At 39.5% G+C, this 19,991-nt stretch overlaps 2 protein-coding genes across 2 annotated transcripts in view; both read right to left on the bottom strand.

The window, feature by feature from the left end:
* Positions 1 to 19,991, bottom strand: part of LOC122864402 (major histocompatibility complex class I-related gene protein-like) — a 39,687-nt gene that overhangs the window by 13,687 nt on the left and 6,009 nt on the right. The gene's annotated exons all lie outside the window — the stretch shown is intronic.
* On the bottom strand, positions 4,548 to 19,830 carry LOC122864698 (major histocompatibility complex class I-related gene protein-like; the record flags this gene model as incomplete). Its single annotated transcript, XM_044172310.1, has 5 exons — positions 4,548 to 5,436; positions 5,563 to 5,580; positions 5,804 to 5,914; positions 17,095 to 17,394; positions 19,587 to 19,830. Coding segments are annotated over 5 exons (684 nt in total), but the record flags the coding sequence as incomplete, so codon positions are not given.

The following is a 19,991-nucleotide window of genomic DNA, read 5'->3' as shown; positions in this document are numbered from 1 at the left end:
TTCCAACTTGGATTGTTGTAAAATGTTGTCAGTGTCTGAGACTGAGAGACAGCCCGACAGCAGCACAGTTACTCTCCTGTTGTTGGAGATTTCACCTTGTTTTGGTCTCCACCAACTCCTGAGGAAAACATCTGTCGCTTTAGCTGCTAAATGCTCCACTGTGTTCACCAGCTAGCTGCTAACGTTGTCTGTCAGCTGTTCAGAGCTGCTTCTGCTGAAACAGCTGGCTGTTGTGTCTGGAAATGTGGGTTGGTGAGTGCATTGAGAGTGAACAACGATGAGCTGAAAGTTGTTAAAACTTTCTGTAGAGCTGAGGGAAATTATCTGTGGGTTCGTCATTTGATCCATTTTTCAAAATATTAACAGTACAGTTGTTAACGACGTGTGATCAGAGCAGCACTGTACTGTGACAGAAATAAAGAGGGAATGATTGGGATGCTACATAACATCTTTCTAAAGCAAAGTGGTCCATATGAGTCCATGTGACAGTCACAGAGATATTTCAGACGGCAGAATATTATTTCCCACAATAGGTGATGTTACACTGTTGGATGCTACAGAGGATGATACTGGACATAAAAACCCTGAGGAAGCTGTTGGACTGAGATCATTTTACTAACAACCACTGAACTGTGTAAGTATCATGTAATCTAAAAAAAAAAAAAAAAAAACCTCAGTAAATTTTTAATCCATGATGATGATGATATGGGAGATAGAATATAAATTTTGCATTAAGTTTGTTTTAGTGAATTTCTGTGTCACATTGAAAATCCAAATTCGTTCAGATTAAGGCATTATGATTTCAGGTCTAGTTAGTGTTTCTTCTCCTGTGCAGAGCGGCAGACTGTGTGTATATGACTTGTACGACAGGGCTGGACCGCTCGTGACTTTCATTTGTACCTAAGAGAAAATTCTAAATATGAGAAAATTGGTTCTTGCATGAGGCCCACTGTGTGGTGAAAAACAGCAAAATTACTTTAAACAAGAAAATTCATCAGCTTAAACCACAAAAGCACAAGTTGGACTCAGCACAAAAAATCAGTTAACTGCAGAACAAATGACATTTGTGTTTCCCACCTTCATCATTTCTGATACCAGTCTTATCTTCGTTGGTCCTGATCACTGCTTTGTCCAGTCTGGTGACGATGTCGTCCTCTACACCAGAGAGCTGAAACACACAGTCGTACCTCCTCCAGTCTTCAGGTGTGACTGACGAAAGTTTCAGGTCAGCGCTCATCTGGAAGGATCCATCGTGGTTGGGGAGGATCTCTCCGTGCTCCACCTCCTCATGAAGCTCCACTCCATCTTTCCTCCAGGACATCACGGCTCTGTCAGGGTAGAAACCTGTAGCGTGGCAGCTGACTGGAGAGGAGGGAGTCTTCTGGAGGAGAGACACTGAGGGAAGCTCTGGAGAGTAAAGACAAAGACAGTTTATATCATTATTAGGCTGGGATGATATGTATTTTTTTAAAATAAAGTCAGGCTAAAATTATCAGTAGATATTGATACATCTTACTTTTTAAACTGGAAACAGAGGATGTATCCTGTTTATCAATTGAAATCCACATTATGCAGTTTGATCCACCAGGGGGTGCCAAAGTCTTATTCATGATAATAATACAACACTAACTGAACTAGAAGAGTGCACTCTGCCAGGTGTGTCTGGGGGCATGTGGGTGGGGAACAGGGAGTGCAGGGCAGACTGTGTGTGTATGCATGAGAGTAGTGGAATGAAGAGGAGATAGTTTTTTTGTATAGTGTAATATAATCTCTATAAACAAATATCTGCATAAGAATGCAGAATCTGTAGGCAAGGGACAAGATTTTGGTATCAGAAGCATTCTGGTTTCCATTTGTATTCCGACTAGTATTGACCAATCACATCGGCAACACATTGGCTGAATTGCAATCTTGGAACCGATCGGCTATCGTTAGACGATGATTTAGCTTTTTATCAGTCTCGGAACCGTAGAGATTAGCTTTTTATTAGCTTTTTAAATGTATCTGCATTCAAATCATTGCAAGACGATAGCCGATGGGTTCCAAGATTGCTAATCGGACTGTAAACAATGATCGGCGCACGGAAGAGGAAGTCTTGGCCCGGATATCCTTTATCTGGATATCTGCTGGCTACACCGGAAGCCCCGAAACAGAGGCTAAATCGTCTCAGACGAATGCCGATGGGTTCCGAGATTGAGAGTAGTATAGTATGGTGTAAGTTTTCTTATAGGCTAGATGTATGCAACATTTTTAATAAAGTGTTTTTGTATAATATAGTCTCAGTTTTCTTTAAGATGCACAGAATAGTGTAATGGAATTGTAACCAAGCATCCGGGGGTTCGCCCAACTGTATCATCTTAATAAGGAAACAATAAACGGTACAATAAGTCCAAACTTCTCAATTTAAACATTATTTATTTAGAACATTTTGTTGTAACACACCACATGAAATAAAACCCCTCCCAACCTCCCGCTCCTCTCTCAGACAAAGAAGAGTTGAATCTCACTCAGTTGTCCCTCCCGGCTCCTTTACTGTCAAGATGGTGGCGAAGATAACAAAAAAATCACATATATCATTGAAACGCCGCTGCTGGCTGTTTGTTTAACAAACCAACTGCAAGAAAAACACATACACAACCAGAGCTACACATAATACAGCCTCTATGCTTGACTCAAACTGTTCAGTCATAATCCTTCAGAATTAATGTTTGCCAATACTCAACAATCTGATAAACAGTAAATTCATCAAATTCAGTGACCCATGTCTCGTCATGGAGTGGGCGCGGTTTCATCTAAACTGGGTTGGAAAAGCGATAGACGGACAGGCGCCCAGACGAGCTCCTTTGATTGGCCAAACGAGTTCTCTGATCTCTGCCCGCCCCTGGCTCTACAGGTACACAAATCACTTTTGCTCCACATTTCACAGAGATATGTGGCGCACAAGTGAGAGCACGCAGAACTTGCAAAAAACAGCATCTGAGACTCGGAGCAGCAGATTCAAGCCGTTGTAGTCACTTACTTGTGTTTGTGCTAGAAAAATATCCAAGAAAAATTTTTAGTTGTGAGAAAATATTCTGCAGGTGTGCAACTCATTGCATGAATTCACATAGTGATTTGCAGATGTGCAAATTTTGTCCTTGACTTCACATTGATATGGGTGTGTGAATGTGTTTTGCACCATATTCACTGCAGCAACTGCAGCAAAAATGTGAGTTCATTTGTCATTTGTAATTCAATTCTACCATTTTGCAACTGCTAAAGTATTTTTCTCTGTGACTTCAAATTTTGTGTGATTATTTTCTACAACTACAAATTCCACTGTCACAGGTGCTCAGTTGTTTTGCTCCAATAATACCTTCATACCCAACTGGACACAGCTTTTGTGTAATGTAAGCAAAAAAAACCTTTAACAGTGCATTATTTAGCTGATCATGTTTTTTTAAATGCAAACTCATAATTTGAAAAGTTACTTGTAACTATATCTGTGAAATAAATATATTTGATTAAAAGTACAATATTTCCCTCAGAAATGTATTGGAGTAGAAGTATAAAGTAGAATGATATGAACGATATTTGAATGTACTTTGTTGCATTTCTCATCATGATTCATAAGTAGGTGTCCATTTTGTGGGCTAAATATATAGACATATAACTGCTCTAATTAGATATCTAACAGCCTGTAAATTATACTGTTAATAATCACGTTTAAAAAAAAAAAGACAGTGAGAATAAAAGAAATGAAGAGAGAATGTTCATATTTTTTGTAAAGTTACTGTACATTAAAAACAGAAGAGGCGTATGAAAACTTTTGTGTTCTTTAAAAAGCATCAGGTCATGTGACTCTACCTGTTCTCTGCAGAAGACTCTTCCCATAGTTCAAATACTTGTTGAGCCACGCAGGACAAGTGTTGGTGAGGAAGTTCTTCCAAGACCTGTTACCAGCTTTATTTCCATCCCATTCCTGTTTAGTGATTTCAGTCTGTGGATTTGCAGCGATCCATGTCTCTGTCCAGGTCAAATGTGAGGAAGTCTTCTCCATTATAACCATACTGGTTGGAACCATCTACTTTTTCAGTCTCATCATCCAATCAAATTATAAAGCAATGTAAAGAAACCTATTTGGAACATTGGAAAGAAGAAACTAAAAGCCAAAGTAGTTCAGAATGTTATCTGGCCCTAAAATGATATTATGAATTGGCAGAATCGGGAGCCAGTAGGGAAAGCTGGAGAAGAGACTTTTCTAATTGGAAACAGGGGAAACAGCTAGCCTGGCTCTGTCCAAAGGTAACAAAATTCCCCTTCCAGCACCTCTAAAATTTCAGTAATTAACACATCATGTCTCGTTTATTTAATTTGTACAAAAACTGAAGGGTCAAAGCGACAAGTTGTGGTTTAACAGGGAGTTATGTGTGGGACTATTTCTTGACCAGTAGCAGTGACTTATTGGTGACTTCACCAGTTGCAACCAGTGGAGACATAATTATCTCTGATAGTCATTGTGGATAAACGCTAGTGTTTAATATACTGTATGGCTATAACAAAAAAGGTCAGCTTGAGTAATTTTTTTAATATACATTTATACGATTGAGCAATTAAGTATTTAGTACACTGTTCCTGTTTAAAATGCAGTTACATTTATGCAGCCTTAAAGTGGCGACAAACTCTTCATCTAGAAAGGAATATATCAGACCAAATCACCGCTATTACATCATCATCAGTATTATGAAATCAAAACCTGATCTTTTCACAAAGTTTTTCCAGAATAGGCTTTTTCACATATATGTCACAAATACACTTAAATTAACAGAAAACTGTGCGTGTACACTTTTGTCATTTTGTCTCTCACTCTGTCATCCTTCCTCCATCATCAAGTCATGTTGCATATTACATTTTCAACAACATACTGCAGCTGTCTTGGAAAGACATCATGGAGAAGAGATCCTTGTTTACAAGTAAACAAACCAAGTAAATGTGACAAATAAGCACAGGAAACAAATGCAGACTATACCTCCTTTCCCGACTGCCCACACAATAACAGTGCTTATAAACTAAACTGTGCCACAGTTAAAGACAGCTGAGGTGTTTCAACATGGCAGACTCTCATGACGCTGTCCAGTGTGCTGATCCTGGAGCTGTCCGAGGTACCCAGCATCAACATGCTGGTGGGTCAGACTCCCACTATAAGGGACTGACTGTATGTGTTCTTCCAGTCATTAGAGGCAACCACCAGCTCTGTCAGTCCTGCATCAGTGACAATGTGCTGCAGGCCTTTTATATTAGTGTATACTGCTCGACCTCATTTTACTGGCCCCTTTCAGCAACATCAGTAGTCTCCAGATGATTTTTAGGATAAAATCCTGTCTGTGAAAATGTTGTGATTTTGTTGACTCCTTACTTAGTGGAGTTCAGCTTCCTCTTCTGATCTTCACTGTCCCCCTGTCAAGACAAGTAGTAAATGAATAGTACAAGTGAAATCTCTCTCATATTGGTGTCCACATTATGCAGTCCACACATTTGTTTTTATGATGAACAGGATATTAGTTGCTCGTCCACAATACTTACTGTTAGCCAGCCGGAACCCTGAAATACAGATGAGAGAAAACAACTGTTAAAACATGATTATTATTTCTGAATTTATAAAAGGAAAAAACCAACAACAAAAAAAAACCCAACAACAACTTTATGCTTCACTATCGCTGGACAAATAAATGGATTGACTAACCAGAAGTACCACACAAAATACAGCACAGGGCTATCACAGGTATGTATTCTAAATCATTTTTGTTTGTTCTTTGTTCCTCACCATTATTGTTCCTTCTCCAGATGAAGAGTCCTGTGATGCAGACCACCAGAAGCAGCAGCAGTCCTACAACAGCTCCAACAACAGGACCAGCAGGGAACCCTGAGGGAGAACCTGGAACCAAAACAGGACATTCACACTTTGGGTTCATTCACATTGTTGCAACGTATCGAGCCATTCTGTGCGGTTCGAACAAATGTGTCGTAAATAACCTAAAAACCTACTTTGGACAAAGAGGTGCACACCTTGTCACTGTTTGGTTTAAGTGGGTACATTTATTCACTGGCAGAAACCTGTTAAAGTGCAAATGGCACACACTATAGATGTTGTCTAGACATCCATGAGGAAATAATTCTGCTTCTACACTTCAGAGTTCAGGATATAAAGGCAAAAATTTTAAGTACTTTATAAATAGCCACATGGTGGTGGTAACTACTCCACACTCTTTTTCCTTGTTCCTTGGTGCATGAGCTGACTAAATCACCATTTTATTGTAGCACCATCTGTATGTGAAAAGCCATCACACTTTGCAGGACCTCTCAGAGTAAACATCCTGTCCTCTAAATGTGGTTGCTTTTAAGACTTATGGCTGGTTATGTTAAATAAGCCATAACTTGGAAAATTTCACAGCCATTCGTACTGTAGACAAATAGTACCATACACATATCAGAACTTTGTTTCAGGAGGTGCCCCCACAGCTTGTTTATGGTCTATTTGTCCACCTAATTTTATAGAAATCTGTTGCACAGTTCTTGAGATATCCTGCTGTAACAGACAAACAAATACACAAGACCTTGACAGAGTTAACTTAAAAACAGTCTCCATAACATCTGATACCAGTCTTACCCCAGTTCCTCCTGATCACTGCTTTGTCCAGTCGGGTGACGATGTCGTCCTCTACACCAGAGAGCTGAAACACACAGTCGTACCTCCTCCAGTCTTCAGGTGCAATTGAGGAAAGGTACAAGTCAACACTCATCTGGAAGGATCCATCGTGGTTGGGGAGGATCTCTCCGTGCTCCACCTCCTCATGAAGCTCCTCTCCATCTTTCCTCCAGAACATCACGGCTCTGTCAGGGTAGAAACCTGTAGCGTGGCAGCTGACTGGAGAGGAGGGAGTCTTCTGGAGGAGAGACACTGAGGGAAGCTCTGGAGAGTAAAGACAAAGACAGTTTATATCATTATTAGGCTGGGATGATATGTATTTTAAAAAAATTAAATCAGGCTAAAATTATCAGTAGATATTGATACATCTTACTTTTTAAACTGGAAACAGAGGATGTATCCTGTTTATCAATTCAAATCCACATTATGCAGTATGATCCACCAGGGGGAGCCAAAGTCTTATTCATGATAATAATACAACACTTACTGAACTAGAAGAGTGCACTCTGCCAGGTGTGTCTGGGGGCATGTGGGCGGGGAACAGGAAGTGCAGGGCAGGCTGTGTGTCCCGGGTGTATGCATGAGAGTGGTGGAATGAAGGGGTGACAGGTTTTTTGTATAGTGTAATATAATCTAATATAATATAATAATATAATTTTGTATATCGTAGAAAAGGTTTTAGTCGTAGTCATCTGGACACTGTTTTCAGAATCAAGACGTTTCGGCTCCCATCCGGAAGTCATTCTCTGGGAGCCGAAACGTCTTGATTCTGAAAACAGTGTCCAGATGACTACGACTAAAACCTTTTCTACGATAGAACACTCCTGGACGAATGAGGGACTACACCGTCTTATAATTTTGTATAGTGTAATATAATCTCTATATTACACTCTATATTATGGCTGTTTTTTTAACAAACCAACTGCAAGAAAAACACAAACACACAAAGAGCTACACATAATACAGCCTCTATGCTTGACTCAAACTGTTCAGTCATAATCCTTCAGAATTAATGTTTGCCAATACTCAAGAATCTGATAAACAGTAAAGTCATCAAATTCAGTGACCCATGTCTCGTCAAGGAGTGGGCGCGGTTTCATCTAAACTGGGTTGGAAAAACGATAGACGGACAGGCGCCCAAACGAGCTCCTTTGATTGGCCAAACGAGTTCTCTGATCTCTGCCCGCCCCTGGCTCTACAGGTACACCAATCGCATTTGCTCCACATTTCACTGAGATATGTGGTGCACAAGTGAGAGCACGCAGAACTTGCAAAAAACAGCATCTGAGACTTGTAGCGGCAGATTCAAGCCGTTGTAGTCACTTACTTGTGTTGTGGGGAGAGCGAAAGACAGTGAGAATAAAAGAGATGAAGAGAGAGAGGTGGAAAGTATGTTCATATTTTTTGTAAAGTTACTGTACATTAAAAACAGAAGAGGCGTATGAACTTTTGTGTCCTTTGAAAAGCATCAGGTCATGTGACTCTACCTGTTCTCTGCAGAAGACTCTTCCCATAGTTCAAATACTTGTTCAGCCATGCAGGACAAGTGTTGGTGAGGAAGTTCTTCCAAGACCTGTTACCAGCTTTATTTCCATCCCATTCCTGTTTAGTTATTTCAGCCTGGGGGTTTGCAGCAATCCATGTCTCTGTCTCCAGGTCAAATGAGAGGAAGTCTTCTCCATTATAACCATACTGGTTAGAACCATCTACTTTTTCAGTCTCATCATCCCATTCACAGCCCACAATCTGCTGGTTAATGTGAACACCTGAGAGAGAGAGAGAGAGAGAGAGAGAGAGAGAGAGAGAGAGAGAGAGAGAGAGAGAGCTCTGTATGGTAGTGAAGTATGGGGTCCACTCAGTCATCATAGCTATAAAACCGTTGGGACAAGCATCCACCAGAATCTTTACATACAGAATTCTGCAGATACATTTTACATGTACACAGAAAGACACCAACAAATGCATGTAGAGCAGAATTAGGCAGATACCCACTGATAATTAACATTCAAAAGAGAGCGCTCACATGTTTTAGTCACATTAAATCCAGCCCCCTAGACACCCTCCAATCCAAAGCCCACCAAACCCAAGAGCTGAGCCCAGAAAAGAGGCCCCTATGTCAGTTGGTGCTGAGACTATCTGCCCCCCCTCAGACAAACTCTGACCAGTCTCACAACAGCACTGCTTTCCAAACACCAATCAGAGGAAACCAAATTATAACGCAATGTAAAGAAACCTATTTGGAAAGAAGAAACTAAAAGCCAAAGCAGATCAGAATGTTATCTGGCCCTAAAAAGAGATGATGAATCAGCAGAATATCTCTCTACTGTCAGAGACAGTCAAGTACTGATACTAAAAACAGTAATGGTAGTATCAGTACTTTACCATGTTGTCCTGTTTACAGTCCTGCTCCATAGTTTAAGAAACCAGGCAGTAATGTTCCTCTATCAGCTGTGTGTTTCCAAATAAACAGGTTTCTACAGCAGAGTTATTATTGACCAACTCAGCAGTTATTCTGATCTAGTGGAAAAATAAATTAAAAAACTAGCAAACCAGGAAAAACATTTTATCATTAACATGCCTCCAGTTTGGTTTAAGCGCTGCTTGAAACGGACAGTTTCCCCTTTGGAGAGATGCTGATAATGTATACAGCCCCGAATGAGCCTTTCCCAGTATTGTGGATCATCGGCCATGAATTGTCTTGCCCCGTCATGTCTGGGTTCCACTGTTTTTATGTTGCTGTCGTAGTATTTCACAATCAGCAATGAAATATGTGATGTTTCACTGTAGGACAAAAAGGATTTAAGGGATTTAAAGGTATTCTATTTATTTTCAACATTATTTTGTTTGAATAGTTGTCACCTCCTGAATGCAAAACGAGGAATATATTATAGAACACACAGTAAATATATTATAAATGCTGTTGTATATCCATGCAATTTAACCAAATCTAACTGAATACATCATCTAGACTATCTTTAGCCTATACATTTATTTCTGTTCATCTGACAGCTGACACATTAATTCTGTGAACACACACATAGTCTTCTTGGCTAGTTGTCTAGTTGTTAGCCATAAAACACACACACACACACACACACACACACACACACACACACACACACACACACACACGTATAATTAACTGTGTTCATGCCAATAAAGCAAATTAGAAAATGAAAACTTATTTTGTGATCTTAGCTGCACCTGTGAGTGACTCCCTAAAGGTCAACAAGGTCTTTACTTTGACTAATACAAATTCAACTTAACTGCCACAATTATTCTTAATAATATTAGAGCTTATTTTCTCCACAGTGCGTTCAATAGAGACATGATACATTTTCTGGTTCTGTAAACTGTTTAATTTGAGTTACTTGTTCCTGCCTGCTTCCACTAAAGCTCTTTGCCTGTGCTTGTCTGCTGCTAAAGTCCAAAACACACCGTGACATATAACACACAGAATTTGACACATTGGACAACTAATAATAATAATAATAAACATTGTTTATAAAGCACTTTTCAAAATCAGCGAATACAAAGTGCTTTACAAAAGGCAATCCTGTCTGCAGCACAGCAGTAGTTTGCCAGACAATGATTACTTTGTAATATTATCTTTATAATCCCAAAACTGTGGATTATGAAGGCCTGGGTCATTTGTATCTCAGCATGTTTCCCCTTGTACACTGCGGCAGCTGCACAGACAAAGACGAGCAGTTACAGTGGCCATAGTCAAGGTACACAAACACAAAAGTTCCTCTGATTTTTATCTACATCTCAGTCTCTCAGATGTCCTTGGAAAAAATAAACCTGCTTGACATGCTTTCATTTTTTTTCTTCACACTTTACTTCCTCATAGATTGTAAAAGGAAAATGTTTCAAATGATTAAAAAGTTTGGCAAGAAATCAACATCTCACTTCCCTCTAAGTTTGATGAGTCAAGTTTAAAATCTTCTACATTTGATGCAGATATAGTCCAGTTCCCCAGCCCACATGTCGAAGTGTCCTTGGGCAAGACACTGAACCCCAGATTGCTCCCGAGGGCTGTGCCTTCAGTGTGTGAATGGTTAGTTAGTTCTTTGGACTGATGAGCAGTTAGCGCCTGCCATCAGTGTATGGATGTGTGTGAATGGGGTAAATGTGATATGTCATGTGAAGCGCTTTGAGTAGTCGGAAAGACTAGAAAGGCGCTATAAAAGTACAGTCCATTTACATTTACGAGTCTTTTCCATCATGACCATACTGATTATAACCATACGTAACCTCTCCAGTCTCATCATGCCACTCACAGCCACTCACCCTCTGTAAAATGTGTGTGAGACTATTAACATGGCGGCAATCAACATGACGTACAGATGATATCTTCAGTAGAAAGGTAATAATATTGTGCATTTCATGATGCACTGCTATTCTCCCAGTCTTGTGGTGTGCTCATGATTCAAAAGCAGCTAATCAGTGCACGTTTTCTTTATATGAGTGATGAAACCCAATTTCCATTTCACAGTTTCAAAGTTACAATGGTAGCTATTCTGTGAATTCCTGAATTAAAAGGTGTTATTACAACTTGGGTTTTATTTTTGTGACTCTGGACATTGGTTTAGTTGGTTATGATAACATTGTACTCACCAAAGTAATTGATGAGATCTCAGAACGTGGCAACATCGCTATAAATACGTCTAATGGGGCGATCATTCAGGTTGTAAACAAGCTGGCAGTTTTGCCAGATTAACTAGCACTTTATTTGGAGGTTAACCCAAAACTGAGAGCATCTGTAAAGTTAGTATTAACAGGCCAGTTTGCATGCCGGTTAGATTTCTGTCCGACTTGATCCCAACTTGCTGTGAACGAGTGTCTCTGCACCTGGGTGAGGATAGTCACACGGCAGCTACTCGGCTATATACAGCCGGCCCAGAAAGCCTTTAGGAAGTCAATTGAAAGTAATGACAACGTCCATGTAGGGAGAAGCTCATGGTGGATGAATGGGTCAAACATACGCGTTTGTGTCCTGTATGAAACCAATATTTTCAGTTTGGTTAGGTTTAGGCAACAAAAATAAGTCCAACGCAGGTGCAAATAATATTTTTGGCTACTCACACCTGGGTGCTAAAAGCATCTGCCTATAAAATTGAGTGAGTACTTCTTTCTCCGCTGTGTTAAGTGAAGTAAAGCCTTCAGCTAATTCTGTGTGAATAAAAAACTACTGATGAAGGAAGGATGGTGTGAGTGTGTATAATGGAAGCTGCATCTGTAAAGGGAAAACACATTATCTGCAACATACTTCCAGTTTGGTTTAAGCACTTCTTTAAATTAAAAACTGCTGTTACAGCAAAGAGCTTAAAGTAAAGCTTTAAAATGTTGAGCTGAAGAGTAGAATCAGTAGAATCAACTGATGTGAACGTTTTCTTTGGTCCAATGATGTTTCCTGGTTTTCTGACAGGAGAGTTTGTTTTCTGGAATATGAGGCGTGTTCACCAGTTAATGACTCCTTACTCTGACCAATGAGAATTCAACTTTATTATTATTGTTGTTGTTGTTGTTATAAGCTCTAACATGTATGGAACCAGAAGGTTCTGTGTGTTGAATTTAAATGTCTGTTGCCTGTTGTTGCTGCATCTGTTCCTGCCTTCCTGCACTTGTCTGCCAGCTGAAGTCCAAAACAAGCTGCATCATGTGAGACACAGAATTTCACATCAGATGAGAGCCAGCTGGTATACATAACGAATAATCTGTTTTTGTTTATCGTTCTTCATCTTTCTTCTTCATCTCAGTCTCTCAACTTCTCCTGTAATTAAAACCTGCTTCTTTACTTTTGCCTAACAGATTAGAGGTGGAGACTGTGTTGAAAGATTAGAAAGTGTGTCAAGTTTTCATTATCTGACTTCCACCAAAGTTTGACTGATGAAGTTAAAAATCTTTTGATGCAGAAACAGTTTAACACTGACTTTCTCTGACTGATCTCATCTGCATTACACAACAAAGAAGCGTTTAGTCAGGTATCACACAGACAGGGGTTATATTAACTACGCAGAGTATTATATTGTAACAGTGCTTACATTTAGTACTGTTGGGCATTATCTAATAACTCCTGTGAATAAGCATGTTTTAACATGTATTTCACTTTCTCTCTCAATTTTCTACTTCATCTTTTGTTTGACTTTCTTTCTGAACGTGTCCTATGAGCTCCTCAGAGGCAAAGTGTTACAGGTGTGGAGAGTTGCTGTGAAATGCTGAAGGCTTTTAATAGTATTGGCCTTGCATTGTTGCCTCTTCTCTTCAGTGTCACATGGACAGATTGGCTGTCAGGACTGATGGTCTGTATTTTCAAAGATAGGTGCCTTTGCTAACACAGAGTTGACATCACATCAGAAAAACTCGGCTTAACTGACCTGTCAGCAGTTTTTTCACATAGTAGTGTATTGTTAGAAAAATGACCTGTATTAACATAATAGGCCAACAAGAGTCTATGTGATTATGTGTACAGTGCAAAAAGCTAGTGTTTTATTTTCCTATTTTACACATCAGCCAGCTTTGAAGTTGTTAGAAGGCAGCTTTTACAGAGCTATTGGCTCGCTGTTTTCTCCCTACTTCCAGTGTTCATGCTAAGCTAAGCTAACCTTGTCTGGGAGCTAACTCTGCTCAGAGCTGAAACTGATATCGATCTTCTCATCCAACTCCTCTGTGAGAATACTGAATGCTCAGGTAATATTCATATTACTGCAACTATAGTCACAGATGAGTATGTGTATGTGGATTTACAAAGAGCCAAACCTTTGAAAATCTTTATTGAAAAGCCAAACATCAGCACCAAAAGAAAGAGCAATACATTTGATTTTGACATTCATTTCTGGTTATCAGATGTGCCAAATGTTGGGTGAGCATTCCTATGGAAGCCCAGTATTCATGTTAAATGATATCATTAGGTCCTGCAGTTGGCCCTGTGACAGGCGACACTATTCTCTAACCCTGACCTAACGTTCCTTTAAGCTGCCTTTAAATCCTTCACTCACCCAAGCAAAGAGCAGACACTCTGCAGCCTTATATCTACATTGTATCTGCTCAGGCTAAACTACACTGGCTGGCCCAACTGACTTGATAGTCCAGCCACCATCACTGTCTATCTGGTTCCACTAGTCTTACCAATAGACACAAGTTAGTAACCTCTGTGATATGAGAACATTTTCATGAATTATGTCCCTTGTCGTGTCTTACCAAACAAAAGAACATGGTTTCAATAATCCATTACAAGAGGAGATTTTGAACACGGTATTCAGTTTCTACATGTTTACAGAAACTTGCAATTAATGTAGTTATTCTAAAGCATAAGATATTCAAAAATTATCAAACACACTCATTTAACGTGCATAGAAACTTGGATAGGAAACACATTATTGCATCAATGTAAAATGAAAGATAAAATATTCATGTAAACATAAATCTATTACATTGAACATTTACACACTCTGCCAACATATCATACATTATAACTACTACTTTTGTTGCAGGAAGTCATGTTTCAGTCTCTTTTAGTTCTGTAAAGCTATGTAATGTGACACTTATCAAATGGCTGGATTCAGTCTCTCAGAGAGCTCAGAGCCGTTGTCAGGAGCTGTAAGGTCAGAAACAAACTGTGAAACAGCGTAAAGTCCACTCATCCTGCACTGAACTTTTAGAAACAGTAAATACAGGAAACAGTTTTGAAAAAGTTCATCTGCACAATAATGTGAAACCGTTTTTAATCTACAGCATAAAGTGTGTGTCAGATCAGTTGAAATAGAATCAAAGTAAGTTTTACTTACGAGATGGAGGGCATTTGGCTGAAATCCAAACAAAAGACAAATAATTTCAGTTATAGTTGTAAATGCCAAAATATCTTTCGTCACCTTATCTACCAGTGAATATGATCCCCTCTTCTACTCACTCAAACTGAAAAATGAATCCAGTCTACTCTTCTGTTTAGTCCTTAATTTATTTCTTTTACTTTATTACTTCTCTCCACATCATTATGGTATAGTCATATTATCTGAGCCTCACAGCTTCAAATTATGGCGTGCAGGGAACTGATGCTTGTTACAATTTTGCAACCTGAATAAAAGTATCAACTCAAAGACTAAAATCAAAGTACTGAAAAGTCAGTTCATCTTTCCATTTTTCTCTCTCACCTTTATTCTTTTTGTAAACAATGAATCCAGTGACAGCGATGAGAACAGGAACAACCACTGCAGCAACGATGAGAACACAGTCGGTCTAATAATAAAATTTTAACTATTAGAGAAAAAATTCATTAAGTCCTGCCTTCAACCGGTACCGATTTATCTTCAAACACAGGAACCTTAGAAACAACTGTAAAACCTGATATGTAGTTTGACTGCTTTGCTCCTATCGACCTTCTTCAACTAACTTTGACAATTAATTCATCTAAGCCATCAACCTGTCTCTTAGACCCCATTCCAACTAGGCTGCTTAAAGACGATTTACCCTTAGTTAGCACTTTGTTACTGGATATGATCAATCTGTCTTTATTAACAGGCTATGTAACACAATCCTTTAAAGTAGCTGTAATTAAACCGCTTCTTAAAAATCCACTCTTGATCCAGGGGTTTTAGCCAACTATAGACCTATATCTAACCTTCCCTTTCTTTCTAAGATCCTTGAGAAAGCAGTCGCCAATCAGTTGTGTGACTTTCTAAATAACAATAGTTTATTTGAGGATTTTCAGTCAGGATTTAAAGTGCATCATAGCCCTGAGACAGGACTGGTGAAAATTACAAATGACCTTTTAATTGCATCAGACAATGGACTTGTCTCTGTACTTGTCTTGTTAGATCTTAGTGCTGCGTTCGACACGCCAAAGTTAGTCACAGAGTTCCACAAGGTTCTGTACTTGGACCGATTCTATTTACCTTATATATGCTTCCTCTTGGCAATATTATTAGGAAACACTCCATACACTTTCATTGTTATGCGGATGATACCCAATTATTGCTATCGATCAAACCCGATGAAACTAACCAGTTAGCTAAACTTCAAGCATGCCTTAAGGACATAAAGATCAAGATCAAATCTCTCCAATATTAGCTTCTCTGCCCTGGCTCCCTGTAAAATCCAGAATAGAATTTAAAATCCTTCTCCTCACCTACAAAACTCTTAATGGTCAGGCACCATCGTATCTTAAAGCTCTCATAATACCATATTATCCAACTAGAACACTGCGCTCACAGGATGCAGGGTTACTTGTGGTTCCTAGAATCTCCAAAAGTAGAATGGGAGCCAGAGCCTTCAGTTATCAAGCTCCTCTCCTGTGGAATCAGGTCCCAGTTTGGGTTTGGGAGGCACACACCATCTCCACATTTAATAGTAGGCTTAAGACTTTCCTCTTTGATAAAGCTTATAGTTAGGGCTGGCTTGGGTGAGCCCTGAACCATCCCTTAGTTATGCTGCTATAGGCCTAGACTGCCGGGAGACTTCCCATGATGCACCTCTTTCCTCTCTCCTTCTCTCCCTCTCCATCTGTATGCATTTTTATCCCATTACAGCATGTTACTAACTCGACATCTTCTCTCTCCCGTAGTTTTGTGCTTTGTCGTTTCTCTCCTCTTGCCTTCTGTCGCTTTCAGCATTTATTTCTGCCTCCGGTGCTGCAGAGTCTGGATCTGTGGTTGTGGGCCACCTGCTGCCCCCGTGTTTCTGCTCGACAACTGCTACTACAGTTGTTGTTATTGGCTCTGTTACTAATACTGTCATTATTATTCCTATAGCTGTCATTCCTATTATTATTATTAATTTATTAATATTAACACTACAATTACATTACTACTATTTAAAAAATTCTAGGTGGTATTTGCATTGTGCCTCCCTCTCCCCCACCCCAACACCTCTCTCTCTCTCTCTCTCTCTCTCTCTCTCTCTCTCTCTCAAAACCTAACACAGCACCATTGAGACTGGTTCTCTCCAAGGTTTCTGCTTCTTAAAGGAAGATTTTTCTTGCCATTGTCGCCAAATGCTTGTTCATGGATGCACCCTAAAAAACAGGCGCGTCCCAACGAATGGTTTTGCTGGCGACACATTTCTAGCAGTGTGTCTCTGTGTGATCGCCCCTTTAGTTAAGTAAAGAGTGGACAGGCAGCACAAATTAGTTTTTTGTGTGGTAAAAACAATATGGTCTATAAAATGCTTTAAAACTCTCTATGGATTTAAGAAAATCAAAAAGGATCTTCTGATAATCTTGTTAGGCTGACATGATCTGACCAATGATCCTGGGGCAAACAACATGCATTGGTTTAATTAAATTATTGAATTAGTTAATAATTATTAGTTTTTGAAGATGAATTCCCAGCTGAATTGGAGAACAAAAGCTCAAATATCTAACAAACCACAGACATGCAGTCCCATTCAGCCCCCTCTAATCTCTGTCTTACCCCAGTTGGTCCTGATCACTGCTTTGTCCAGTCTGGTGACGATGTCGTCCTTCACACCAGAGAGATGAAACACACAGTCGTACCTCCTCCAGACTTCAGGTGTGACTGATGAAAGGTTCAGGTCAACACTCATCTGGAAGGATCCATCGTGGTTGGGGATCTCTCCGTGCTCCACCTCCTCATGAAGCTCCTCTCCATCTTTCCTCCAGAACATCATGGCTCTGTCAGGGTAGAAACCTGTAGCGTGGCAGCTGACTGGAGAGGAGGGAGTCTTCTGGAGGAGAGACACTGAGGGAAGCTCTGGAGAGTAAAGACAAAGACAGTTTATATCATTATTAGGCTGGGATGATATGTTTTTTTTTTTAAATTAAGTCAGTCTAAAATTATCAGTAAATATTGATACATCTTACTTTTTAAACTGGAAACAGAGGATGTATCCTGTCCTTCAATTCAAATCCACATTATGCAGTTTGATCCACCAGGGGGAGCCAAAGTCTTATTCGTGATAATAACACAACACTTACTGAACTAGAAGAGTGCACTCTGCCAGGTGTGTCTGGGGGCATGTGGGTGGGGAACAGGGAGTGCAGGGCAGGCTGTGTGTGTATGCATGAGAGTAGTGGAATGAAGGGGAGACAGGTTTTTTTGTATAGTGTAATATAATCTCTATAAACAAATATCTGCATAAGAATGCAGAATCTGTAGGCAACGGACAAGATTTTGGTATCAGAAGCATTCTGGTTTCCATTTGTATTCTGACTAGTATTGACCAATCACATCGGCAACACATTGGCTGAATTGCAATCTTGGAACCGATCGGCTATCGTTAGACGATGATTTAGCGTTTTATCAATCTTGGAACCCTAGAGATTAGCTTTTTATTAGCTTTTTTAAATTTATCTGCATTCAAATCATTGTGAGATGATAACAAATGGGTTCCAAGATTGCTAATCGGACTGTAAACAATGATTGGCGCACGGAAGAGGAAGTCTTGGCTCGGATATCCTTTATCTGGATATCCGCTGGCTACACTGGAAGCCCCGAAACATTGGCTGTTGTTGAGGCTAAATCGTCTCAGACGATTGCCGATGGGTTCCGAGATTGAGAGTAGTATAGTATGGTGTAAGTTTTCTTATAGGCTAGATTTTTGTATAATATAGTGTCAGTTTTCTTTAAGATGCACAGAATAGTGTAATGGTATTGTAACTGAGCGTCCGGGGGTTCGCCCAACTGTATCATCTTAATAAGGAAACAACAAACGGTACGATAAGTCCAAACTCCTCAATTTAAACATTATTTATTTAGAACATTTTGTTGTAACACGCCACATGAAATAAAACCCCTCCCAACCTCCCGCTCCTCTCTCAGACAAAGAAGAGTTGAATCTCACTCAATTGTCCCTCTCGGCTCCCTTATTGTCAAGATGGTGGCGAAGATAACAAAAAAATCACATAAATCATTGATACACCGCTGCTGGCCGAACACATACACAACCAGAGCTACTCATAATACAGCTTACTGCTTAACTGTCGACTCATAGTCCTTCAGAATTAATGTTTGCCATTACTCAACAATCTGATAAACAGTAAATTCATCAAATTCAGTGACCCATGTCTCATCATGGAGTGGGCGCGGTTTCATCTAAACTGGGTTGGAAAACGATAGATGGACAGGCGCCCAAACGAGCTCCTTTGATTGGCCAAATGAGTTCTCTGATCTCTGCCCGCCCCTGGCTCTACAGGTACACAAATCACTTTAGCTCCACATTTCACTGAGATATGTGGCGCAAAAGTGAGAGCACGCAGAACTTGCGAACAACAGCATCTGAGACTCGTAGCGGCAGATTCAAGCGATTGTAGTCATTGACTTGTGTTTGTGCTAGAAAAATATCCAAGAAAATGTTTTTGTTGTGAGAAAATATTCTGCAGGTGTGCAACTCATTGCATGAATTCACAAAGTGATTTGCGGATGTACAAATTTTGTCCTTGACTTCACATTGATACAACTGTCCAACTGGACACAGCTTTTGTGTAATGTAATATAAGCCAAAAAACAGTGCATTATTTAGCTGATCATGTTTTCTTTAAATGCAAACTCATAATTTGAAAAGTTACTTGTAACTATATCTGTGAAATAAATATATTTGATTAAAAGTATAATATTTCCCTCAGAAATGTATTGGAGCAGAAGTATAAAGTAGAATGATATGAACAGTATTTGTATGTACTTTGTTGCATTTCTCATCATGATTCATAAGTAGGTGTCCATTTTGTGGGCTAAATATATAGATATATAAGTGCTCTAACTAGATATCTAACAGCCTGTAAATTATACTCTTAATAATCACGTTTTTTTTTTTAAAAAGACAGTAAGAATAAAAGAAACGAAGAGAGAATATTTATATTTTTTGTAAAGTTACTGTACATTAAAAACAGAAGAGGCGTATGAAAACTTTTGTGTCCTTTAAAAAGCATCATGTCATGTGACTCTACCTGTTCTCTGCAGAAGACTCTTCCCATAGTTCAAATACTTGTTCAGCCACGCAGGACAAGTGTTGGTGAGGAAGTTCTTCCAAGACCTGTTACCAGCTTTATTTCCATCCCATTCCTGTTTAGTGATTTCAGCCTGTGGGTTTGCAGCGATCCATGTCTCTGTCTCCAGGTCAAATGTGAGGAAGTCTTCTCCATTATAACCATACTGGTTAGAACCATCTACTTTTTCAGTCTCATCATCCCATCAAATTATAAAGCAATGCAAAGAAACCTATTTGGAACATTGGAAAGAAGAAACTAAAGGCCAAAGTAGTTCAGAATGTTATCTGGCCCTAAAATGATATTATGAATTGGCAGAATAGGGAGTCAGTAGGGAACGCTGGAGAAGAGACTTTTCTAATTGGA

The sequence above is a fragment of the Siniperca chuatsi genome, linkage group LG17 (genome assembly GCF_020085105.1).
Source record: "Siniperca chuatsi isolate FFG_IHB_CAS linkage group LG17, ASM2008510v1, whole genome shotgun sequence".
In the NCBI taxonomy this organism is placed as follows: Eukaryota; Metazoa; Chordata; class Actinopteri; order Centrarchiformes; family Sinipercidae; genus Siniperca; species Siniperca chuatsi.
This window is presented reverse-complemented; position numbering and strand designations above follow the sequence as displayed.